General features: G+C 40.4%; 2 protein-coding genes across 2 annotated transcripts; one reads left to right on the forward strand and one right to left on the reverse strand.

Annotated features, from left to right (window-relative positions):
* Positions 1 to 873: 873 nt before the first annotated feature.
* Positions 874 to 12,999, forward strand: LOC140341272 (plectin-like). Its single transcript, XM_072426878.1, has 8 exons — positions 874 to 1,935; positions 3,190 to 3,230; positions 4,824 to 4,959; positions 8,160 to 8,305; positions 9,683 to 9,845; positions 10,124 to 10,207; positions 12,225 to 12,329; positions 12,515 to 12,999. The coding sequence occupies exons 1-8, from the start codon at positions 1,675 to 1,677 to the stop codon at positions 12,605 to 12,607; spliced, it is 1,029 nt and encodes a 342-aa protein (XP_072282979.1). The 5' UTR covers positions 874 to 1,674; the 3' UTR covers positions 12,608 to 12,999.
* Positions 13,000 to 13,789: 790 nt separating this feature from the next.
* On the reverse strand, positions 13,790 to 26,384 carry PGD (phosphogluconate dehydrogenase). Its single transcript, XM_072426877.1, has 13 exons — positions 26,275 to 26,384; positions 23,948 to 24,023; positions 23,393 to 23,572; positions 22,243 to 22,308; positions 21,990 to 22,108; positions 20,901 to 20,967; positions 20,286 to 20,420; positions 19,996 to 20,185; positions 18,759 to 18,889; positions 17,044 to 17,177; positions 15,777 to 15,876; positions 14,889 to 15,011; positions 13,790 to 14,021 (listed from the first exon to the last, which is right to left on the reverse strand). Exons 1-13 carry the CDS (start codon positions 26,280 to 26,282, stop codon positions 13,902 to 13,904), a joined length of 1,449 nt encoding a protein of 482 aa, XP_072282978.1. The 5' UTR covers positions 26,283 to 26,384; the 3' UTR covers positions 13,790 to 13,901.
* Between the last annotated feature and the right edge of the window lie 831 nt (positions 26,385 to 27,215).

Consider the following 27,215-nt stretch of genomic DNA (forward strand, 5'->3'; position numbering starts at 1 on the left):
GTTAAAAAGGCCAAGAAACACTAGCTTAAAGGTAACTCGAAAGTGATTTCTGAGGCTGTCTATGAGTGTTTCAGATATGTGTAAACCACCCATCTAGGAGAGATGACAAATATATTCCAAATCCTTGAACTAGGAGTTGGCTCCCTTTTTGTTTACTGTATGTGTGTGTGTGTGTGTGTGTGTGTGTGTGTGTATATGTGTATGTATGTATGTGTGTATATATATATATATATATATATATATATATATATATATATTTATATTCCCCCTTAAAGTAAGATCCTTTATAAAAAAAAAAACTGCTGAACATACAGTGGTACTTGAAAAAAACAATTGGAGTTATCTTTGATGGTCAACCAATTCTGGATAGGGTAACATGGTCTTAGTTTCCTCCATTTGTACACACTGGGCCTTTATTAAAGCTCTTCAAGACTAGAGAAGATATATTATCATTGGAGAACCTGGTTAATCCAGCAAACCCTGGAATCATTTTTTTTAAATCATTCCTGGATCACCCATTCTGTCTGATTGTTGATTGGTGGAGTCCTAACTCTTTAGAGAAGGTCTTGTAACCTTTTCCAGCTTTATCGGAATCAACAACTCTTTTTCTGAGATCCACAGACACCTCCTTTGTTCAAGTCATGATACACATCTACTAATGTGTAGTATGTGTGATCAGCCTTTGCTGGGTCCCCATTCTTTAAATAAAACTGGGTATGTTACTCTCCTCTGATTATGGTCCTATTGGTTGCAGTGTTAAACCCAGAATTTTTTTTAAGCTGGGTGGTAAGAAATTGTAGGATTGTGGCAGCTCCTGTATTGTGACCCAACTCTTCAGTTACCACCCAAAAACCGCTGTGTGGTTACTGAAAAGTGCCGGGTGGTGGGGCTGGGCATTCGACTCTGATTTCACCTTTGAATGATATGATAATCCTAATTTTTTTAGACCACATTCATATTAAAAATGTTAAAGAATTCACAAACAGTACCACTGTATTTTAAACTTCTACATAGCAAATCCAAATGAATTAGCCAAAAATATTTTGCTTCTGCGATAGACTTTTCTGAATCTGATTCTCCATGGGGATGACGCCAGAACTCATTTGTTTTTAGTTTTTACTCATTTAGTTTTTGTAGTGATTTATGTTGGCAGGGAGTAGTGACCAACCCAGTCTTAGCTGTTCATTCCTTCCACTATAACCTGAAATCTTCAGCCAACACATTCTTGATTTTCTGGCTCAGCAACATTGACGGAATAGATAGCAGTTTAGTGAAGGGGAAAGAATTTCAAAATTTGTCACTGGGGGAATGGAATGTGACAGAAACGTTGTGATGTAAAAGAAACCCATTAGAAAGAGAGAAAGTATCTGTAGACTGAAGTACAGGCCTGTGATTTGTTTTCTGAAAAAATACAAGAAAAAGACAGAACTAGAAAACCTCGTACCAGCAGAATACCTCAGATCACTGGAGTGTACTATGGATCTTTCTGAAGATATATTCACCTACAGAATACATGCCACCCTATAAAAACACATCAACAGGCTTGAAGAAATGTGTGTTGGGACGTATTGGACTCTCACTGGCACTGGAAGACTTTGGTACAGACCTGTAGGATGTATCGCTATATAATCAATTATTTCAGACATTGTGGGAATCTTGATATAGCTGATAATCATGCACCCATTGAAGTCTGTGCTTCTCATTATGTTCCTGTGCTCCTTGATGATCTATCTCTGGAGTTGTATAAAAGTGCTGTTTGGTAATACACAGATCACCTCTCCCCTGGTCTGGAAATTGGAATATGTTCTGTACCTCTGTATGCTGATCAATGGATTTTTCTCTACATATTTATCTGTGATACTTCTGTGGATTTGCAGTATTGTGTGTCTTTATACCATCGATGGATTGGAGAAACAAATTGTGAAGGGGAAAACGGTAAGTGCTGATTTTATTCTGTATGTTAAAATGAATGGGGGAAATCTGCTCTGAAACTGCAAGCTGCTTGGCTATGGTGCGAACCTGGAACTTGCCGTGTGTTGGTTTTACATCATTGACTTGTAAGGCTGATCAGTATGGCGGCCAAGCAACTAACATTTTCAGAAATAATGTCAGCAGTGACTCCTTGCATATTTCTCCCATGACAGGCTCTCTTCAATATGTGTTAGATTCTACAGATGTACTGTATATTATCTAGGTATGTGTGGTTGATGAGGGATCGGAAGAGGTTATTCTTTGGTTTTATCCATTTTGATTTAAAGTAGCCCCACCTTCTGCAATAAGTTACAATTTGGGGAAAGTATTGGCATAATTGGTAAAGCATATATACCACATTGTTTGATATTACAATCCACTTCCAATATGTGAACAAATATACAGAATATTTAACTGAATTTTCAGGGTGCCCAACACATCCGTCTACTTGAAAAAAAAAAACTTAAAATGTTATTAAAAATACATTATAATATGCATAATATACAAAGTTCAAAGTTAATCATAGAGACAAACTGGAGGGTTTTAGGAAAGGATGTCCCCATTAGAATCCACCCAATAGGTTCAAATATCACAATTGAGGTGCCAGACGTTTTACAACCCTATTATGTAAGACAAAAATGTTTTATTTTTTTTAAAAATAAGGGTGAAGCCCCTTCTGTCTTTATTGCCGCAGTTATAAAGACATTACCTTTGGATTACCTTCTAGTGTACATATCCACAAGGTATCAAAGGTGTTAATACAAAATTTACAAATTACAAGGTCACCCAATACTAATCCAAACCTTGTAATCACCAGTATATCACATAAAGCTGGGGTTTCATGTTACTTGAATGTGTTTATTCCCTGTTGTTTTATTGAGTTTGTGTATTATGCATAATAATAATTATTTATCATAACATTTTAGGTTATTTATTTTTCCAGTAGACTAGTGTGTTGCATAATCTGAAAGTCCCTATAAATATTGTGTGTAATTGTTTAATACCTGGTGAATCAAATACAAGTATCAATTAGGTATTAGCAGGGGCTTATTTCACCTGTGCCTCTGTGAGAGAACCTGTGTGAGGAGCACAGGGGAAGGAGCACAGGGCCCATGTATCAATATCATTGGACCCAGAGAAATAAAATACTCCACAGACAAGGTCTGTATCAATGCTTGTTAATCCTGGCCATTTTAATTCTTTTTTCTTGTTTTACAGTTGAAGCTAAAGCGAGGTAAACGAAGCTCAAGCAAAGAAAAGTAAGTGCCCTGTGTTTGTTCTATTTTTATGTTTCAATAGTACAGATCAACCTTTTTATGAAACCCCGAAAATATTTTTCAGGTCCTCCGGGAACCCCTTCTATAATTATTATATCCACAGCTCACAATATATTTGTGTGATTGTCATAGGAAAAACATCTCTAACATTGTAGGAAGAATGTCAACCCTACAGATAGCCAAAAAGATCATTGGTGTCAGGTAAAATAAACTAAGAGGCACAAATTGCTTACGGAATTCATAGCAACCTCTGGAGGAACCCTGGCTGAGAAACACTGATACAAATGAATATCATTCAGTAAAACAAAGCCAAGGGTCAGTTATATTAACATGCAGCGACCCGGAACTATCCATGTTCCAGTCTGTTAATAAGGCTGATAAATACATAGCAACCATAGAAGAAAGCTTTAGAAATGAAATCTGTTTTCTGTGATGGGTTATGCTTAAGGAATAAGAGTTCTTTTGTGTACAATTGCAGTACATGTGCTGCCAAGCAAATACCTTTTTAACACTGAAATCCTTCCTTCACCTAGCCAGCCTGTTTAGTTTGCTTATTGCGGACATGTCCTGCACTCCTGTGTTGTAAGAGGTGAATGGCTTGCTCCATAGAGCGATGGTGGAAGGCTCTGTGCCAGACTTACCGTTGTGTCCCAAGAGCCAACCTGACATAAACTCTGCCACCTGTCATCATATGAAAACCTTAAGTGCGTGTAAACTTTAAATAGTACTTATTTGCTGCCTTTTGCCTGTTAAATGTACCATCAAGAGTGTTTTGTCATATCTATCATATAAATGCATACAAATATTTGCTGATCCTGCCAAAGTCCAGTTCTGTACTGTGCACTTATCAGCCCGGCTGGGTCACTTCACTGGGCTATAGAACCACTTCCCCTATGTTATACCGACGTGAATGGACAGGTGTCCTGCAGTCCTAACACATTTATTGTCCTAGGGTCCTCTTCTATAGATGACATGACATGACTGATCATCATAGGGTAAGACTTGTGTCAGGATCCCAAGGTGCAAGTAAAAGGGGAAAAAAGAAAATGAGTGCAGTCACCACTGCATTGAACCATAATATTTGATTTTTTTATTGCATTGATGTATACTGTTTATCCAGGCAAGTATTTAAATATGCATTGTGTGTTTATCACAAAGTTAATATATGCATTCAGCACCCTGAGAGAAGGAAGGATAGCTCAATGAGACATACTCTGTTACAGTGCAATGTTCCAAAATTGAGGGTTTTTTTTAAACTAAACAGATCAGACGGTTGACTGATCAGTGTGCTGCTCTAGTATTGCCCAATCAGCATGTTGGGGGTGTGTCCTAGACCTCCCTGTCCTTTGTAGCTGCTGTGGCGGAGGTCCATAAGCTGGCTCTTCTCTCTGATAGAAGTGACTGGATCATTTGACTGGCTGAACAGAACTCCACATTCACATTTTGTTTTTAGAGCAAGTTAAGTAAACGTAACAGCTAGGAACACAAAATGTTATTTTTCTTTCTCTTTGGGTTGTATAGACGTCAGCCAGGATCTGTGCTCATACCTCTCTTCTGTGTTCATATCCAATAAAGGAAGGTTGCTGCTTCTGCTGCTGACAGTATTGTGAATGCGGGGAAATTTATGGAATTATTTCAAGTCTGGCTGTATGAAGAGCAACATGTGGGAACAGAAATACAGCCATTGGAGGAGAAGATCTGCAAACTCCAGGTAAGTGGAAACACTTGGGGGATGTTACATTCTGCTTTGCTCTGAGGGCCACGTCATACAGGTGATCAATTCCTTCACTTTTTATCCCACTGAGAAAATCTTATTTTCTAGGTAATTGCTCTGTTTTTTTATGTAGTTCTGCATTTGAGTCCTGGCAGTAGAACACCGGGAATAACTCACCTGTGTGATCTTAGCTGCAAATTGATGATAGAGAGAATACATCGCTAACTATAAATCACTGGAATTGTCAGTTAGTAGCAGCTGTAAAACGGCCCTTGGGATATCAGGGTCATTGTCATTGAAGTTGATTCTAATTCTGGATAAAACACATGTTTTTACCATGGAATTTTTTTTTACATGTTCATTTTAACATTAACATTTTACATGTAAATGGGGGCAGCCATGTTCACATGGCTGCATACCGGTTCTGCTTTAGTCTGCGGACACAGGAAATTTTTGCTGGGATGATCACCTGTCATTGACTTGATTTGGTCAATCACTACACATAGGAATATTGGATTATCATATGTACCTGACATGGCTTTTTGAAGGCAACATTCAAGGTCAGGTGTTTTATTAAATGGTGAAAAAATGGACTTCTGACTATACAGCGTCCATTAGTAGGATGCCAGAGTACCTGATTCTTCACTTAAAGTTGTTTCTGCACCTTATCCACTTTCAAAGTACAAGTAAGTGACACACTGATACTACTATATCTTATAACTAGTACCAAAATATGATATATTCAAAGAGTGAACTTTTTGAGACATTGGTGTGTTTACCTTTTCAATGTTCTTTGGAAAAGTTTTTGACATGTGGAGATGCCTTTGACAATGTGTTATGCATTATGTAATGTTAACAATAGCAGTTTTTGAATGCTCCAGAAAAACTTTAATTGATGGTATGAGATGGTTTTGTTTACATTTAAATGCGATAGTATGTGTCTATACCTTGATAAGAAAACAAAATAAGTGCTAGATAAATCATAGATACCTTGACACTAATAATTATCAGGAATTTGCTTTTTCAATTTTTAAGTATGCTGAGTTTGTAATTTATAGCACCAATTTATATCTGCATTTATACTATTTTGGTCTCCTTTAGTATCAGTCTGCAAAAAACATCCCCTGAAGGAAACGACACACGTTGGGTTTAGGAGACAAACAAAAAAATCGCACAAGGACTCTGAACAATATTGTATTTTGCTGCACAACTTATTGTTTGCAAATACATTATGCTCTGTATAGCACAGTTGGTCCCAGTATAGTCAGGAGTCCATTTTTTCATTATTCAATAAAACACCTTATCTTGAACGTTGCCTTCAAAAAGCCATTCTTTATTTCCTCTCTTTATCTATATAGAGCACACACTCTAGGCTTGGCAACCCTAAAGCTGCGTACACACTTGCAATTTTTGTCGTTGGAAAGGATCTTTCACGATCCTTTCCAACGACAAGGGGCTGCAAGATGCATGAACGATGCTGTACATACAGCACCGTTCATGCTCTATGGAGAGGGGAGGGGGAAAGCGACGGAGCGGCACCCTGCTGCGCGCTCTCCCCTTCCCTTTCATTACGATCGGCTATCGTCCATCGTCCGTGGATCCGGTCGGTCGTCCAGACGATGGACGACACCGACTGTACACACGGAAGATTTTCGCCCGATAATTGGCCGATAAAAATCTGCCGTGTGTACGTAGCTTAACATTACCTTATTTCTCTGGGTACAACAACCCTTCAGTCTCCTACTAATGGTGGTACATTGGTCTGATTTCGTGTTACTACATCCACCTGCATGTGCAAACCACAGTTGTGTACACCCAATGTACTTGTCCCAATTATACATCAGTCTGGATTAATTGATTGAAGGTCATGTGACACTGTGATCCTCCTACCTGGCTGAGGTGATCCCAATAACCTCAGCTGGGGCTACTTACTGCTTCATCCCGGGGCAAACACATCCCTCTGTAATCTGTACATATACAATATTTATCATCTACCTCCCCATATAAAGGCAGCTACAAACAAAACTGATTTTACTGTGGTTTTTGCTATCATGATGATCCCATGCTGATGACAATTAAACCCTTGTAGTAACCACGTTTCCAGTTCGGCCCAGTTGCCACAGCCATCACTTACTGGTGTGTTTAACCAGTTTGGACCTACACCACTAATATTTCCCTGCCCAGTGTCTGCTGATGCATACAGTGAGAGTCTTGCATAATGGCCATTGAGATGGGGTGGAGCTGGGAACTCCAACATCCAAATCTAATTTCTTAAAATAATTTTGGATGTACTGACCGCATTGCTTTTTATGTGAGCAGAAGAGATGGGGAGAGTACAGTAACCCATACCAACCAATCGGAATTCATTGTTCACTAATCAGAGTGCAGAATAAAGGAATCTGGTATGGAATTTGGAATCTGGTATGGAAAATAAAGGAATTTGCTATGAGTTACTTTAAACATCCTCATTGCTTCCTGTAATGCTTTACTTAACCTCCCTGGTTGTCTAATTCTGTCCGTATTTCTATGCCAAAAGCGGTACATTGTTTTGCATGGAAATTTAATTTGCATTGTAGGCCTGTTATTCTTAGGCATAACTGACCGAAATATGTCCAACATTTTATAAATTTATTTTATAAACGAATAAAAAATAAAAAAAACACCAAAATTTGTTAAAAAAAAAAAGGGTGCATACAAATACTGAAACCTGTAATCTAACTGTACAGTAGCATGTATAATATTCACACTTATATATATAATACCGATTACTTTGTATTGGATTCAATACAGTTATTTTGTATTGAATCCAATACTAAATAATTCGAATTTCTTGTCGCGCTCCCTTGCACCCACCCATGTCACCAGGAACGTCCCCATACTTGCCGGGGAAGATCAGGCCTAAGAGGACGCGGCCTGAGGATGGGATCCGACGAGTAGGATGCCGGAGGACGCTGATGGGACCAGGTAAATATTGCATTTCTACGTTTTTTAGCTACCCCAAGTGTGGTTCGGGGTTACCGCTTTCAGCGTGTTTTTTTTCCCCCGAACCACACTCGGAATTACCACTCAGGGGGTTAATAGACCTGCTTTTCTGGAACTAAAAGTCCCAGCTAGACTTTTAGTTCCAGACCACACCTGTAATGTAAAATAGGAATCTTCCTCATATATTTACTGTATCACCCCATGTCATACCACAGAGCGCCTGTAAACAGATGAAGAGAATTCAGATCATCATCGACTCATTGAAGACTCAGACTCTTTACAGCAATCACCGTGAGAAGGCGGTGAGAATCCATGACCTACTAGACAAGTTTGACTATTTAAAGGCTTACGTGGAGTTAAGGTGAGAGATGCCGGTACTGCTTGTGTTACCTTTGTAATTCAATAGGTAACAATAAAAAGGTATTCCCTGTCTACTTTTGTTCCAGTGTTGCAGCATTTTTGCTGATATTTGTCCCGCCTCCTTTGCATTTGCTTGCTGCGCATGTAACAGGTGTGAGAGGTTAGTGTAGTTGTAGTATTCTGAGATGTTGGTTGATTTACTTGAACCACCACTCCTAACTGCCCCAGGCTAATCTACCCCCACTCCTAACTGCCCCAGGCTAATCTACCCCTGCTGCCATGGTAAGGGACAAAGGAAATCTCCTTTGTCTCTTACCATGCAAAAAGTTGCAAAACAACTTTTTCAAGCAAAAAATGTTTCAACCTCAAAGTGGCTCCTCCAGGTTGCTCCTGTCAGGGCCCTTTTACATTTATTTGTAAACACAGCTGTATTCATAAAATTCATTTTATGTGCAGTGCATGGAATCGTATGATACCAGCACAGTGTCTGTGCATTGTGTGTTTGGGTGCCATTCAAAATAAATGTCCCCTATCCCCCTGCACCTACTCTTACCCTGACCCCCCTTGCTAGGTTTATAGAGGTCGAATGGAAAACCCACTCCCCTTATGGTTTCAGAACACCAGGGTTCACCTTATGATTCCTGCTATGCTCCCCCGGCCAACTCCTATATCCCTGAGATGTTCACTGGTTCCACCAACGTTGTCACCTGGTAAACTCCTAGTAAGGTTTTAATAGTTTGTCAGCCTGTTAGTTATAAGTTGGCTCCGCAAAAAGACATGTTCATAATTTCTACTGGCATTATTATTGTTTTCTACATTGTCTTGACTTTCTCACGCAATGTTACGTACTGTTTTCCATATGGTTTGTAATGCATTTGTTGCATTTGTTTTCATCCTCCGTCCTTTTTTTGATCTTTGTAACCTCAATGATTTACTTTTACATGCTGGAATTTTTGTTTTCTCCATAAAAAGAAAATTTGTAAATCAGTGATCAGTGACTTCCACCTGTTTACTTTTTTGTGGCATTATGTTTCATTCTAAACAGGAGAACTTTATAATGGTACTATGCAAACAGATGTCATTGTAGTGTGTGTGTGTTGGTTATGTATTTTTTATTATTGTTAAACACTATTTATATAGCACCAACATATTACACAGCGCTGTATATTAAATCAAATAATAGGAATTCTGTGACAATGTAAACTTAATTTACAGCATTTTAGATTTCACAATTTATCCCTAATGAAAAAACTGTTTAGCCTTTTGTTTCTTTCTTTATGCCATATTTTCCTCATGCAAACAAGGAGTTGAGTCTTTGATATAATAATGAATGTTGGCTTATACATACATTTATGATCCCGTGTTTTCTTTGCTACAGGCAGCACATGCTAAAAATGGTGGAGAAGCAGTTCTTGGTTTTCCTCGAGCAAGGGAAAGAGCTGAAGATTTGGCTGTCAGAAGTTGCGGAGTTTCAGGAGGGCCTCCATCATGTAACCTGCAGCAGCCATCATGTTGTACAGCAGCAGCTCTCACTGACCCAGGTACACAGAAGGAATGTTGTGATATTTGGATTCTCTCTTATATACCAGAATTTCATAGATTTCAGATACACCGGGGTTATGCGCTTACTAGCTCAGCTTAGTAATAAATGTGAAACTTTGTTATTCCTTGCATGTGTGAAAGTTTTCTATATACTCCCTACTGTTTCCTAGCATGATCTTCCCTAGGATTTTGTTGCTGCCTTCCCAGCATGTTATCTTGCAGCATTTTTCTAACACAGCCTGCATCTTATACGTATTTTGTGCCATGTTTATTACAGGTTATTGTGAAACAAAGTAAAATGATTGCAGAAAAGATGGAAATATATGAAGACACAGCGAACCAACTCACCAGTACGCTACAAGTAAGTCACATAGCGCTGTGCCATTTATTCTGCCAGGACTAGTACATTGCAAGATAAATCTTCTGATGACAAGTAAAACCTAAAAATATTTTTAAAATAACTCGCGACAAAAGTTTTATGTAAAGGGAAACTGGGAATTGTTGCAGGTTCTGCAAGTTTTTTTGCAGTTTGTGTCTATTTTTTTTTTTTGTCCCTCACTCCCCAACAGGACAGAAAATTGAACAGAATGCAATTGTTAGTAGTATTTGGAGGGGCTGCAGAGTCTGATGCCGGGTGTCATAAAATAATGCCAATGTCTATGCGTTCAGACTAAGTGGCCTGATTTGTTAAAGCTCTCCAACGCTGAAAAGGATACTTTCATCAGTGAAGCGGGGTGATCCAGCAAACCTGGAAAGGATTTCTTTACTCGTTTGCTAGCAATTGTTTTCAATCCTTTACAAAGTCCACTCCGGGTTTGCTGGATCACCCAGATTCACTGATGAAAGTGCATCCTCTCCAGCCTTGAAGAGCTTTAATAAATTAAGCACATTTTTTTCAGCAAGAAAACAAGTAAACAACAAAATTAAATTATTAATTTTTCATTCACAATGCTGTGTGTCTGTTTCATTGCTAGACATGGGCGCCTAGGGAATGTTCTCCGGGTGTTTTTGTGGTTGCTCCAAGACCGCTGTCCAGATTTACTGGGCTGGTTGTCATTGCTGCTTCTCACTAGCATTGAAGTAGGTGATAACAGAATAATATAATGCTCATAATCTTTGCATTTATTTTGATATTCTTGTTACAGCATAATATGGGAGATGCAGTTATATAGTATGATATATTGTTGTGGTTTGAAATTCTCTTACTACTTGATTTTGTTTTGGTATTCTATACAATTGTGATATATATTGTGTTGGTTTGATTTTGCTTTTGCTGGATGATATACAATGGTTGCATTACGTCGTCTCTGCAAGATCTGTACATAATATTGTGGTATTAGGACAAGATCTTCCAGGCATTATGTGGATGTGATACGGGTTCTGTCCCTTATAAAACAGGTTGTCACTTTGTAGTATGTGTACCCCTGGGGTTACTTCTGCTATATACAGTAAATGCATAAATATGTGCACAGATGTTATACAGGGTGAGGGACTTTTTGATTTGAGGTTGCCATGGTGCACTGGAAAAAATATTTCAGTGCATTTTATGGATCCCAAATGTAAATGTATAAGCTTGTATTATAAGTGTAGGCATGTCTTCATCGGAGGATGAAATTCTGATTAAATATTATCCTGGGTTATAAACCAACCATCATCATAACTTTTACCTTCTGGTGATACCTGGCTATGAACACCGCTAACCCCGATAAATACCAATAGCATTTTTCCAGCTGCTTAGCTCTACTTCCAAAAGTAGCAAAAATTAAATAATAATCACGCTGAACTTTATAGATATGGAGAACAGCACAGTAAATTTAAAAAGCAGCATTCATAAAAGTAGCAATAACAATGAAAATGACCAGTTTGTGTTTAGCTAATCTTCACTTTTTTAATGAAGGGAGAAACAGATAAATGGTGTTCAGTATATATAATAATTCCATTTTTTGGTGAACCCTGATTTGCTTCTCAGCCCCAGTATATGTAAAGCAACAGACCCCATCCATCCTCAGGGAGACAATGTAGGGGTTGTTTTTATTACTGTGCATTGATTGCTTTTTTAGAATTTATTTTTTTTTTTCTTCTAACAGGTTCAGTTTTGTTGACTGAAGTATTCTGTGTTAAATTCATGTTGGAAATTATCTGTTACTTCTTAAAACAGGCAGCAGCATATCTGTATTGATAAGGACTGCCTTCTTCCATTGTTCTATACAAGGCAGACTGCCTGTGAAGAACATAAATACACGCATACAGAACAGATCACATGTAATAGAAACAATCCCAGCATGAACCTGCACTCATCATTCCATTCCCAATATCTGTACTGTCATTGTGACATTCTCCATCACTTGCTGGTCATCTAACCTGTGTATTCTATTTAGGAGATGGGATCCTTTTCGGATGTTTTTCAAACTGCATTAAGAAAAGATATCAGCCAACATAAGAAGAGGTGGAGCGATACCCTGGTGGCTTCAGTAACAGAGGAGGTCAGTATGATTAATATCACCGATATTATCACCATAAAATAGAACAATCATTGCGCAAGGATTCCTCTTTAGTCTATAAAGGTCAGGCGCTCCTGTATATTTCCTCACCTTCTCTTCTACATTGACCTTCTAAGCCTCTAAGAGGATTTCATTTGGCTTTAAGTCTTTATTTTTTTCCCTGCTAGATGACACAAGTAGGAGAGCGCTTGTCTGCTGTCCTCAAGCTGAATACGTGTTACCAGACACATCTGCAAGGTCTGCAATGGGACAAAGTATAATGCAGCTGGAAAAATCTTCTCTATATATGGACCAGACATTCCAAAATTTCAAGTATGTACGAAAGAAAATAAATTGTGAATAATTATTTTGCAAAACTGTTGTCGTTGTATTGCTGTTTAAAGCTGTTGGCCACATGATGTCAGCAGCCTAACATTTCTCCAACCCAACCAACCAAGCTTATCTAACACTGGAATGAGAATAGATAATATGAAACAGCTCTCCATCATAATATACTTAGCTTTGACATGTTTACTACACCTACTGTACCTACCCATAAAACTATGCTTATATCTAACCTAACTATATCCATATACACCACCAAATAACTCATGTCTAATTTTACCTACCTGCCTTCTTCATTCACCTTAATGCAGGGGTGTCAAACTCAAATACACAGAGGGCCACAATTAAAAACTTAGACAAAGTTGCGGGCCAACCCTTGAAATTTGATGAAAAAATTGAGGAAATGTTTCCTTTTCATTAGATATAAAACTTTTTCCTAAAGGAAACAAAGAGGTTTTGCTTCACATTCAATTTGGAACAAGCTTATATTAGAGAGAGAGGCATAAAACTTTTTTTTTTTTTTTTTTTTTTTTTTTTTTAGGAAAAAAAAATCTTATGCCTCTTTCTCTATTTGTAGCCTTCTGAGTTAAATTTCAATGGTAACCTTTTTCAACAGGCTAACAATAATAACAATTTTCCTCTATGAAAATCCAACCATTCAAGTCCATGCCTTGGAGTAGCAAGGAAATTTACAGGTAAGGGGGAGTGCTGGAAATGCCAGATGCGGAGTTAAATCGTGTGTGGCCCCTTGCTGAAACTCCCTCTTCATTGAAATAACGCTGCTACTAAAATTCCCGCCATTATTTGCGTCTATAAAACAGTCCAATGCGGGGCCACGCAGAGGCAAAGTGCCCGCTGGTCTATAGACGGGAGTGATATCAGGAATTGTAGTAGCGGCGCTATTTTAATGCAGCAGCAGGCCAGCTGCAGTTTAGGATTCCTTTGGGGGCTAGAGTTTGACACCCCTGCTTTAATTAATACATTCATAAAAATGAATAGACTTACCTGTTCCTTCCTGTACACTTACCTAACCCCATACTAGTCTTTTCACTGCATTCTGCATGGGAAGTGATGGCAGAGCCTCAACACAGAAATAAAACATCTGAATGAACATCTCATTACTTGTATAAAAAGAAATTTATTCTCTCACTAGACAGAAAGTGCAGATTGCAACTGAGAAAGCTCTAAAAGGGGACATACAGGACCACATTTACTGCAGACATAGGAGGTTCAGACATTGTAGGAAGAGGACGACACATTGCCACCATGGCCGGTCCAGTTTGTGTGAATAAAATGTCCGGGATTAGACAGGAGCTCATAGGTGTGAGCACCAAAGTAGTCTCTCTGTGCCTGAAATAGACATACAAGGTGTATTAATACCAGCGGGCATTCCATGTTCTCCGAGCTAGTGCAGGGATAATGAACAAATGTACAATCAAAATAATAAGTAATATCTGCAAATTATCATTCCTTCTTAATCTGATACTAGAATGAGCAGTTATATTCCATATTCAATGCTGAATATGCAGGAAGCAAAAAAATGGCTCCTTGGTTCATCTCATCACAATACAGCCTAGTAATGATTTGGGAGGACAGAATCATGTGACAATAGTACATAGATTGTAGGTGTATTATCCCCAAGGGGGTGATTTTTTTTACCTGCACCGTAGGCCATTATTGTCACAAAAGATGACCAATTGGGAATAAATATAAAACTTTTCCTTAACTGCTCATTTTAACAATTAATAAAGGTTTTGGTCAGGGCAGACACATTGTTGATGTGTGGTCATTTTATCTTTCGTCTAGTACTGGACATGGAACAAAGATGTACATTTTAGGTCAGGTACTAACTAACCTACTTGTAATTAGTTGTCTTTAAGGAGAAGCAAAATCATTGATACATCTAGAAGAATGTTATACAAACATATTGTAATTTGATCAGAGGATAAAATCATGAATTCCCCTAAAGGAAGCACAGCCATTGATGGAGGGAGAGAGGTGTTGAGATTGGGATAAGTATGTCCCTCAGATATCAGGGATAAAATATAATATCTCACACATCATTACCTCATCTCTGTCTGCCCTCATTTTATCAGCAAAGCTGTATGACCACAGATTATGTAGACAGCTAATCCTCATATCACTGAGCCCCCTGCCCAATGTGTAACCTGTAGCAGAAAAGCTGAGCTCTAGGCCCTGTACGAGGTCACATCTCACCTGGATGAGGTTGGCTGGTAACATTTCATGTCTGTAACCGTCATAGAAAGACAATGCGGTGGTAAAGCATGGCATAGGGATACCGTACTGCACTCCAGTGCTCACCACTCTGCGCCAGGATTCCTAGGCAGAACAAGAAAAGAAATAGATAACAGATCCATATATAGATGAGGGAAACAATGACTTCATCTCACAACACAGGGAAGACATTTATAAGGTTTGTGGGCAAAATATTACTAATATTGAATGCAAACATTTCATTAAATAAGAAACCTGCATATATTCCTGAGATGCCACAATATACAAAAATACTGAACTAAACTCTTTCCAGCACTACCACAGAAAGGCACAATGGGACATTGAGGTCTGCTGCAGGCAGGAGGAAGTATTTATTCCCTTACAGTGCTTAACCCAGACATTTGGTTAAGCCAGGTGGGAAGAAATTGTAGGTAGGTGTTTGGCAGCCCCATATTGTGACCCCACTCTTCAGTAACCACCCAAAAACAGCGGGGTAGTTACTAAAAAGTGCCGGGTGGAGAGCCCAGGTAAAAGAAGCTGGGGAGTAGTAACATTGCCTGTAATCAGCCCAAACCCCTTCATACAAGAGGGCAGAGTATGGGCACTGCTACATCAGACAGCCTATAAAGTACCATTATGTATCTATAGGATAATGCAAAATATACAATCCTGTATCAATCCATAATGCTGTAGTGTGATAAGCTTGCAGAGACAACACTATAAGATTCTAAACTTCACTGTGCAGATTTGTACTGGTGGAGGCTCCTTGGCAACACACAGTTCACATGCCATAAACATGCTATATACACCGTGATCTGTATTCTAAGGTTTCCGTGTACATTACACTACATTATAAAGTCCCCTCCTTACCTGACTGTTATGCATCTCCTTTTTAAAGAAATCGTTCAACAAGAGATTCTGCAGATCTGGTTTCTTGTCAAATGCTTCCTTGATTTTGCCCAAAAACACGCTGAGGAAGAGAAAAGCATAATGAGTACAAATAATCAAAAAACTAAACACAAAGACAATAGGAAACCTGCCAACTGGAAATGCCGGATCATGCCAGTTACCAAACTCAGAGGCCGATTACATTTTAAGGGGTCTGGAAGCTGAGCTCTCTGTATTTTCCACATATGTTCCACGTGTGCAATGCAAAGCTTATTAAACATGATTACATGAATTTCCATGGATCTCAATGAGCAGATCAATGGAAACTGACAAATGTGCTTCCATTGTAATGAGCAGTTATATAGGAGCATGGGATTGATTATATCACAAGATGACAAATCACTTTGCATCTTCACTGCTAACAGAGCAAATTAAAATACGCAAGTTAATTTGCAGGTAAACATCATACTGCCTTGCTGTTTACAAAGACATATAGCGTACTATAGGAATACATTAAACTACATGCTTTGCTATTTCTTGCTGTACTATATTTTTCATTATACACATGTTGGATTTGCAGTATTACATTACAAAAACCCCTGACCTTCTTGCTCACACAAATATCTGGGGAAAATATAACCACTTTGGTTCTCTCAATTCACAGACACTTTTCATGGTGCAGTTATATATATTACATGTTGGCACATTGGTAGAGGTGGGCCCCTCTGTGTCCCTCTAAGAGCTGGACAAACAAAGATTTACAGCCCACTATAAAGCGCCAAAGAAAATCCTACATAAATTATATATAAAAATTAAAATGATATATACACACACAAACATCCACAATGGGCATTTCCTATACATTGTACCTACAGAGGGTTTACAATATCTCTACCACAACACTAATCTCTACTAAGAACACATGTGAGCTCTTTGTGGGGCTTAAGCTTGGCATTTCATGAAATCAGCTTGTATCCAAACAGCTGAAATAACACCAGGGGTCATCCATCAGAAGTTAAAAAAAAACTGGCATTGATAGTAAAATGCTTGGTGCCTGGCTGTCTGCTCATTTTATAGGCCTCGATATGTTCTGCACGACCACAGTACATGGAAGAGATCTGATGGCTGACTTAAAGTCAATGACATCCAGGCAGATAGAGGAAGACAGAGATGTCACTGTACTCCTATCAGCACAGGGAGATTTGCTTTAGATGTCAGCATATACCTAATATGTCTTATCAGCATTTACCTGCGGATGATGCAGCCTCCTCTCCACATCATAGCAATGCCGCCATAATTCAAATTCCAGCCAAATTCCTGGGCTGCCTGACGGAACAGGTTGAACCCTTGAGTGTACGAAATGATTTTGGATGCGTATAAAGCCTGCAAGAGGGAAAGGTAAGCAGTTTATATTCAGGGGGTAAGTGTGAAAACTGACTGCAGATCACAAAGCAAGCAAGTCACCTAAAGGAGAACATCAGTATTGTGCGTAGCATTGGTCGTTTCATATGAGCAGCACCACATACATCTTGAGGATTATATTTTGACGGAGGTAGAGTCTCTAGTTCTTAATATGAGGGGCCAGGACTGGACATATAATGGCTCAATGCTGACCAATGCCATTCTTTGCCACATTAAAGGAACTGCAGTAAGATATTTCTTTTTGCTTTAATATTATGATTAATAATTGTCGCTTTTATCTTTGAAAGTGAATTTAGGTTTATACATTGAACAGCAGCATTTTTCTACTTTACAAGTTGAGCATTAAAATTAAAATAAGTAGTAAAAACAGAACCTGATACATGTCCAGGATAAAGTGCACCTGTCTACCTAAGGAGGAAGTTAACAATTCAGGTGTGGCGACCCAATACCATAACACATTTAGGTCAAAGAACCTAAAGCATATTTAAACCCAAAGAACAGTAAATATATACTTAAAGGTACTTCGTACATTATCAAATATAAGATAACACTTTCAGTGGTATGTCAGACCAGAAGACATCAAATATAGGAAAGGTTGATTTTTTTTTTTTTTTAAGTTTGGCCAAACAAAGACTGCTGTGCAGTGTTCAACCCAGAAAAGTTTTTAAGCTGGGTGGTAAAAAATTGTGGGCAGGTGGCAGGCCCCGATTGTGAACTCTTCAGTGACCACCCCTAAAACAGCCGAGTGGTTACTGAAAAGTGCCAGGTGCTGGTGCGCCCAGCTAAAAGGGGCCGAGGAGAACACTGTGCTGTGACAAATAAAGTTCCCCCATTACATGAACAAGGCTTGCTCCCATGTCAAGTCTGGGGAAATCGACAGACAAAAATCAGGCCATAGACCTACGTATGTAGCTTTATCTTAGAAACAATGGACATCAATCATGGCTGATCAAACACCTCATCACCCCTAAAACTGGCCAATAACATGGTGCATGGAAAAGCTTCATGCAAGCATATTCTTGGAATCAGAGTGGGCGTGGTCCATGAGGGTCCCATACAGTACGCCCACTATATTGTAGGGGATTCCCTCTCCACACATGGGGACTCTCATCCAGCCGATTATGCCTGCCAAGTAGTGGGCCAATATTTGCAAGACAGTTGAGCAACTCTAATGAAATATAAAATAGGTTTTTTGTTTGCGCGTAATTTATACTGTGGTCAACACTGGCGGGCCGCATATTATTGATTTTATGACAAAGGCTGTGGGCCGGTGGAAATCTGAACATGGGCCACAATTTGGACATACCTGGTTTGACTTAACACAATGCAAACTTTAGTAAAGCATCACTGTTGTGTTATGCTGCAAAGCAGAGACGGGTATGTTAAGCAAATATGCCCCTCAATGTACACAGAAAAAATACTAACACACAAGATTTACATTGAACTGATATAAAAAATATGTACATCTTAAAAATACTAAAAAGGTAATAATTCCCTATAAGCAGGCGAAGCAACAACGCAGGGGAATACCAGAACACTCACCTTTCTTATATCCTCTAGGAATGCCTTCTTGTCACCCTGAAACGGGGTGAAATTTGGTCCTTGTAGCTGCTTGCTCGCCACTTTCCGCTCATCCTTCAGCGATGACAGACAGCGAGCAAACACGGCTTCACCTGTGCAGATAAAAGTGACAATAATGTATGAGAGGTGCAAGATTTTGAGATATATTTTGGCTCCCCCCCCTTCAAATCACACCTTCTGCAATGCTGCAAATAATAAATTTATTGAATGGCTAAAATGTACCCAATAAGAAAAGCCAGACTGTTTTGGGGGGCTGTAAGAAAGCAACTTTTCCTTAAGAAGAAAACCTAAATTGTATCCAGGAAATTCAATTATAAAAGGAAATTATATGCATAGCAATCCCCCTGTAGACACAAACAAGCTAAAATGATGAAACTGAACAGCCCCATCATGTGTCATCATTCCCTTAACCCTTTCTCTGCCATCACTCGGGTATTGTGCCATGTTGCAGAGTTGGATGAAGCATGACACAATGCGGATTGTGAAGTCTTCCTGGGTAAAATTTCACCAGCACAGCTACAATGGAGCAAGCAGGAAGTATCTGCAAGATGTCATCTCCGCCCACATAGTGACACATGGCTCCATCCAGAAACAATAAGATCTAATCTAACCGGCTACAAGGAAGTCAATGCAACAAGTGAATTCCTCTTTTTAGAAATGTTTATGTACACAATGGAAATTCCTTTATTTTAGCACACAGTAGCTGCCACTAAGCCCTAGTGCACACTCCAGGTGCATCAAAATAAAACATAAGCAGCCATATTCTGCTTAGAAATGCATTTTCCCTGGCAACATGTACGAACCCTTACTGTGTAAAGTGTGTAAAGTGTAAAGTGTGTAAAGTGTGTGTGTGTAAAGTGTGTGTGTGTAAAGTGTGTGTGTGTAAAGTGTGTGTCTGTCTGCAGAGATCCAACACATCTCCATGAAGAAGAACGTAATGTTCTCTGCTGCCTGGAAAGCTCTAGCTCAGATTTAATAGGGGGTGTGCTGGACCCCTACAGAGAGAACAGCTGGCTTTCACAGACCGAGGGGTCTTTCTTTGCACCAGGGAACGGGCTTTTCTACATCGGCTGTGGCTGCTTTCTATAGAAAACAAACAGCACCTTTCGTATTGATGCACTGGGAGGATATTTAGACAATTGTCATATTGTCATGCACCGGGAGGATACATTTAAACAATATCACTGATGTCACTCACCAATGAGGGTCACAGGAACTCCAAAATCTAAAGCAGTAATTGCCGTCCATTTTCCTGTTCCTTTCTGCCCGGCTGTGTCCTGGATTTTGGGCAGCAAATGAGTGCCGTCGGCGTCCCGATGCTTCAGGATGTCAGCTGTGATCTCAATAAGGAAAGAGTCCAGCTCGGTCTTGTTCCACTCTTCAAATGTCTGAATTACAGAACAAAGGGTGAGAATTCATGAGATAAAACACCAAACTTGTCATTTTTGGATTCTCGGAAGATAAAAGCTGACTGGAGAGACGACTCACCTTTGCCATTTCATCGTGATCCATCTGCAGGATGTCCTTCATCAGATGGTAAGCTTCGCAGATCAGCTGCATGTCACCATACTCAATGCCATTGTGCACCATCTTCACAAAGTGGCCAGAACCTTCTTCACCCACCTGGACAAAATGACAAATCACCAATAATATAAAGCGGGGAGGGGGGACTGCATACAGCACAACATAAACTTACTTATAAAGCATTACAGTACTTCACCAGCTGAAAAATAACAGTAATCTATAAATAGCTACACATATCTGTTATTCTATGCTGTGATGAATACTTAAGGAATGCATAATGTGAAAACTCCCAATACAGTATGGGAATATTGCCTGTGGCTCCTTTTTACCATCACAGGTATTATGGACCAGCTTTACAAAATCCATGGTTTTTAGGTCTTGAACTTACAAAGTATAACAGTGTGGAAATAAAGGATGCACAGGTAAATAATGGGGTATGAATGCCTTGTATGTGTCCGCCCTAAATAGTATTAAAGACCTTGACCGCGGGCAGTGGTGAGCAAGGCGGTCTATACAACACAAATATACACAAAAAGAAAGAATTGTCTGTGTCATAATATAATGATTCTGAATACTCACCCAATCACAGCATGGCTCGTCCCCAACCTTTGCAGCAATGCCCTGGAAGATATCTTTAATGTAAGGCCTGAAAACAGAAAACCCATCGTTACAAAAGGATCATTTAGTAAGACATTTCTTTATTACAATAGGTTTGTGTTCAATCTATTCACTGAACATCACAATCATGACCTGTGACATGTTATCACGAACCACTCTCTTAGGAAAAATTTGTTACCAGTTTTCTACAGACCTAGTGCAGTTATTTGCTCTCCCCTGCTCAGTCACTTCAAAATTTTTACAATTTGCTTTTCTCAGATTGCTTTCCCTGTTACAGCATTTCATGCTTTTATTAGATGTCTTAATTTACAAAGCCCAGGTTAGGTACCCCTTCCATGGGCGTCTTTAATTCTGTCACATGATGAGTGGACTCCTCTTGCTCCCTTCCAGCTATGAATGGCACTGGTCCTGCATAGAACATCACTCATGAGTGAATGCTATTATGTGCAGCAGTTCCATATCTCCAGTCTGGTATGCCCCCAATGCTCTGGGCTTACTAGAAAAGAGCTGCAAAGATGGGCATCAAGGAACAGCAATGGGCATCAATGGCAGCACAAGGGTGAAGCACAGACCCCGCAGGGGACAGCCTCAGAAAGAAAGAGTGCAAATATTGAGGAGAATACTGCACTTTTTATTTTTTTATCCTGTTTGTATTGATTTTATAAAATACTAGAATCAGTCAATAAATACACAGGAATATTCATAAAGCAGAGTAGACTTCCTCATCACACTGTCCAGTGCTATACATACCATGGCCAATCTAGTTTTTAGAAATAAAGCCAAAGTTTAGGCAGCAAAGCTTTTTGGACTAGAAATGCTCTGTAATTAGAGGTCATTAATTTATCAGTAATTACAGGTTATTCATTTTCAATATCCTCCACTAGCTTCACAGTCCTGAATCTGAAACATTGACGAGCACATTGCTGTGTATTAGGCAGCACCCAACACACAGCAACACCAGAAGACCATTCAAAATGCAGCCAGAGAGTGACAACACTGTTCAGGTTTATATGGTGCCATCCATGTAGTATCTAAGGATATAATTCATACCAAGCTTCTGCGTCTCCTCCAGGCATCAAAGAGGGCCCATATCTTGCACCATCCTCCCCACCACTAACACCGCTGCCCACAAACAGGATCCCCTTTGGTCTCAGTTCTTTGCATCGTCTCTGAAATAAAACACAAGAATTATCCATTTTGGTGTAACAATTACAGAATTTCGACATGATCAAATATTTTATTAATTGAAGAAAAAGGTGAATAAAGTCATTTTGTTATTTCATAGATCATAGAGGAGACTTACTATTGTGTCACGGTATTCCGAGTTCCCGCCATCGATGATAATATCACCAGGTGACATCAGAGGAACCTGCAACCAAAAAACAAGCTCAGAACCAAGAAACCTTTTTTTTTTTTGCAAGCAGAAGGGAAAACAAAAGAAATGAGTCAGGAGATTATTATTGGAAGCTGGCATCCATTCAGTTCATTTTCATGGCAAACTGGCAAACCAAAGTCAACATGCCACAGGCGGGATGGGGTGCGGCCCTCACTAAAGGAGGCTGTGTACATAAGGTGTAATGATAGCAGATTGCACTGATAAGTATTCCAGTGACAAATCAATGTTATAAATCAATAATCATGACAAATATGTGCTTAAATCTTTAAAGAAAAAAATACCAATTGTATCGAATACAAAAAGATAAAGATATTGGCAAATATGCCAACCTATAGCCCAAATATATATTTGTTTTTAGCCATGAACATTTGTTTCTTCAATTTACTTTTCTTTTTATTGACAAGACTACGAAGTATAGCAAATAGCCTTTGATTAACTTAATATAAAAGATATTCTGCAGAATTTATAACCTTTTATTGCATACGGTCACCTGTTTCTATTCTATAGAGATGGCTTGACAGTGCACTTGTTGCCAGAAGAAAATGCAAAGTCACAAGTTCCTCTTATTTCTATCCAAGAGCTAAAACATTTCAATTGCAAAAATGAGCACAAATCACAAGAAACTGCTGCAGGTCAGTTCCATCGATCTGTTTTGTGAACTGCAAATTGCTGAGGTTACTGCAAAATGCTGCAGGAGATGTCTAGAATTTGATGAGAGGCAAAAAAAGGAGACAATAACAAAACTTTTATCCCCTTGCTTTTCTGACAGCATGAACACATGACTAATGCCATGGTATAAAGTGAGGATGTATTTTTAGAAGACAGACTCTCTCTCTCTCTCTCTCTATATATATATATATCTCATTTCCAGCGCCAATAAATCACAATCTAGAATGTTGTTAGGGTAATTATAAATTTAGCGGCACATAGATTTAGTGTTCCTTTAAATCTATGTGCCAGTGCTGCCATTGTTATAATTCAGCAGAGAAGCAGCCATTGTATTGATTGCGCTCTCCAGAACCTGTGAATGTGAGGTGAATCTTCAGAGATGGCTTACCAGGCTCTGAATGAAATCGTCCACAGCCTGACCCGCTTTCACCAGCATCATCACCCGGCGCGGCTTCTTCAGCTTGGACACCATCTCCTCCAGCGAGTGAGCTCCGATGACTTTGGTGCCTTTTGCTTCATTGGCCAGAAACTCGTCCACTTTAGACACCGTCCTGTTAAATGCGCAGACCTGGAGAGGATGAACAAGTTTGACTTTAAATTAGCTCTATGCAATTCCTTTCATAGGGAGAACATGGGGCAAAATAAATATAAATAGGAATATGGTGACAAGAGAAAACAGGATTTTATTAGTCTGCTGTCCATTGACAAGCTGTGAGAAGTGAATGCAAACAATCTTAGGAATGGATACAAATCCCCGGGCAGTGCAGACAATACTAATATATAATTATAATTTTGTATTGATCTGTATTACATTGTGTTTTTGTATCTCCCTAGAGAGCTGGGTGTGTATTAGTTTCCTAATTCTAAAGCTTGGTTGCTGAATATGAGATATTACATAACGGAGTATTGGGCCAACGTGAGTTACTTCACCAACAACACTCACCACAAATCCATGGTCGTTCATATTTAGGATCAAGTTCTGGCCCATGACGGCCAATCCGATGAGAGCGATGTCAGCCCTGTAACCAATAAGAAAAAGGTTTAATGACAATGGCCTGGAGTTCACATCGGGACAGGAGCGGCGGCTCTCTCCACACCCATCTTAAACAAGTCAAGCCATGAAGAGAGACAAAACTTTGCTGGATTTACATGCTGTGTACACACAATCCTGCACAGCTCAGTGATTCAAGGCTTGTGTTGACTTTGTAACAAGAAAACTTACTAATGGTTACAGTGCAAAAATATGAATTGCTAAGCTGAAAGAATGACAATCATTGTGTGACTCATGTATATATATATATATATATATCACACACACACACACACACACAGAGGACCCATCACCAATCGTTTTTATCTGGAAAAACTTTTTCTTAAATGTTTAATTAACCCAAAAGTGATATTTTAGTTAGGAGGAATCTATTGTTCTGCATTGAATTTTATACAGTATGTATGCGTGAAAAAAAAACACACAATATGAATACTTTTTGATCATTTTTTTTTTGCCAAATGTTTGGTAAGACATTCATACACGTCTCTGCAAGTTCACCTAACAAATCCAATCCTAGCAATAGAAGACGGGCATAGACAATAGGTGAGATTTGGCAGGCGAGGATTCCTAAATACTCCTCTAGCTGGAGGGGTTTACAGAATCCACCTGTCCATGCGAACAAACCATACTGCGGTAATCGGGATCACAAGGTATTGCAGATATTTGTGGGTCCTCGCAGTACTTTGCATTACTTCCGAGCATCGCTAAAAGCAAAAATAACCACAACCTGGAAAATCCTTCCACTGATCAGATCACTTTATAGGATTATATTGACTTCTGTGTGACAACCCAAGTTAGTAAAGGGGATTTTTATAAGTGCAGCCAGAGGCAGCCGTTGCTTATAGCAACCAGACAACCCAGCATTACAAGTCTTAAGAGAATGTAAAGGAGAGGAGTGTGGGGGGTGAGACAGCTTGTAGTAAGTACGGGAGAGGAGTGTGGGGGGTGAGACAGCATTATGTACATGAGAGCACTGTGAAGGGAAAGACAGCAAGCGATACCACAAGAGTGCAAATGGTATGACAGAGAGCAGTACAATGTGCAGGAGATGAGTGCTATGCCAGCAGGGAGATGGAGATGAGTGCTATGCCAGCAGGGAGATATCTACATATACAAGGATACAATCTCTGCCAGGGGTCCCCCCCTAGAATGGAGTGCGGTTATTCCAGGAATGTGGAGACAGTTAGAGATCATTAGGGGAGCAGCAAGGAAGACACGGAAGTGTCATCAGGTAATTAGCAGAGATTGTGTCATAGGAACCAGGAACAGTGCAGGTGACACTGGGGACGTGGGGGTGGGGTGGGTCACTGTTGCTGAGAATTACCTAAGCAGGAAATGGGACAGTGGAGGTAAAGTTCCCAATACACCTGAGTCAGCAGAGATGAGAAGTGATGGAATGCTGCCCTGGGTGAGGGGTTATCACACATCACAGACTGGGAGCTAAGGGGTTAATGAATATAAGCATATACATTATGTACTGGGTGCTGGGGGGTTAATGGGCACTGCGGATGGAGGTGATGATGGCTGGAGCACTGAGTGGGCATTTCATACAGTATATGGGTGGAGGGGTGACACTGACACTGAGCAGCTCTGGATGCTGATTGGCTAATAAAATCATCACAGGTGCAGAATGGATACATTGTATCAGAGATATAGAGGATACATTGTACCAATGGGAGGAGAGGAGACTGTCACATGACCTCCTGTGCTCAACTCCAAGCTGCCACAGTGTACCCAGCATTCACCCCTCACACTGCACCCAGCATTCACCCCCTCACTGTGTACCCAGCATTCACCCTCCCATACACTCCTCACAATGTACCCAGCATTCACCCTGCCATACCCCCCTCACAATGTACCCACACTCCTCACAATGTACCCAGCATTCACCCTGCCATACCCCCCTCACACTGTACCCAGCCATTCACCCCTCACAGTGAACCCAGCATTCACCCCTCATGCTGGGTACACTACCCAGCATTCACTCCTGACACTGTACCCAGCATTCACCCTGCCATTCACCCCTCACACTGTACCCAGCATTCCCCCTGCCATTCACCCCTCACAATGTACCTAGTATTCAGCCCGCCATACCCCCCCTCACACTGTACCCAGCATTCACATTATACCAAGTATTCACCCTGCCATTCACCCCTCACACTGTACCCAGCATTCACCCTGCCATTCCCCCCATTCACCCGGCCTTCCCCCTCACTCACTGTGCCATGGTTGCTATGACGTCAGCCTCTGGGTGCCCGGATGTTTCTCTTCTCTCAGCTCTCGCGCAGTGTGGAGACCTCAGCCCGGGTGCTCCGCTGAAGCCACCTGACGTAACGCCCCTCCATTTGCTCTATTGGAGGAGCACCGCACGGTAGGCGTGGCGAAGCTGTCAGTCATCCTATAGAGTGGAGACGGTGGCTCGCCAGGCTGTAAGACGACCAATCAGACCTGAGCAATCAACAGCTGAGCTGCTCACCCTTTCAATGCTGAATGCGGGGGCAATGACCCAACATGAGCGGCAGAGGGAGGAGCCCAGCCAGGGGGGCAAACATGGACACCCACTAATGGGGAGCGGGGACAGATGGGCACCCACTAATAGGGAGGGGGGACAGACATGAGCACCCACTAATGGGGAGGGGGGACAGACATTGGCACCCACTAATGGGGAGGGGGTCAGACATGGGCATAGGGAGGGGGGGGGCAGGGAGGGGGGGACAGACATGGGCACCCACTAATAGGGAAGGGGTCAGACATGGCAACCCACTTATAGGGATGGGGGCAGACATGGGCACCCACTAATAGGGGGGAGGGGAGACAGACACTGGGCACCCACTAATAGGGGGAGGGACAGACATGGGCACCCACTAATAGGGAGGGGGCCAGACATGGGCACCCACTAATGGGGAGGGGGGAAAGACATGGGCACCCACTAATGGGGGGGAGAGGGGACAGACACTGGGCACCATCACTATCTAATGAGGGTCCCAATACCTTCTGTGCCCCAATTACCATGAAATAATTATGAAAGAATGGGAGCATGACCAGGCTGAGGGTTGGTGGAAGAGGCAGCCTTAGTGCTTCATCAGGAGATTAAATCATACCCCCTGCCCCTTTGTCCAAGACAGGGTCTCTTTAATCATGCATGCAGCTCCTATTGATT

Source organism: Pyxicephalus adspersus, chromosome 11 (assembly GCF_032062135.1).
Source record: "Pyxicephalus adspersus chromosome 11, UCB_Pads_2.0, whole genome shotgun sequence".
NCBI lineage: Eukaryota > Metazoa > Chordata > Amphibia > Anura > Pyxicephalidae > Pyxicephalus > Pyxicephalus adspersus.

What these genes read in the sequence shown, in the direction of transcription:
- LOC140341272 (XM_072426878.1), top strand. Translation starts at nt 1,675, where the DNA reads ATGCACCCATTGAAGTCTGTGCTTCTCATTATGTTCCTGTGCTCCTTG. An exon ending in AAATTGTGAAGGGGAAAACG is followed by an intron (nt 1,936 to 3,189) that starts GTAAGTGCTGAT and finishes CTTGTTTTACAG; the next exon opens with TTGAAGCTAAAGCGAGGTAA. An exon ending in AAGGCTTACGTGGAGTTAAG is followed by an intron (nt 8,306 to 9,682) that starts GTGAGAGATGCC and finishes TCTTTGCTACAG; the next exon opens with GCAGCACATGCTAAAAATGG.
- PGD (XM_072426877.1), bottom strand. An exon ending in TGAACGACCATGGATTTGTG is followed by an intron (nt 23,573 to 23,947) that starts GTGAGTGTTGTT and finishes CATCCTCTCCAG; the next exon opens with GTCTGCGCATTTAACAGGAC. An exon ending in TACCAGCCAACCTCATCCAG is followed by an intron (nt 14,022 to 14,888) that starts GTGAGATGTGAC and finishes TGTCTATTTCAG; the next exon opens with GCACAGAGAGACTACTTTGG.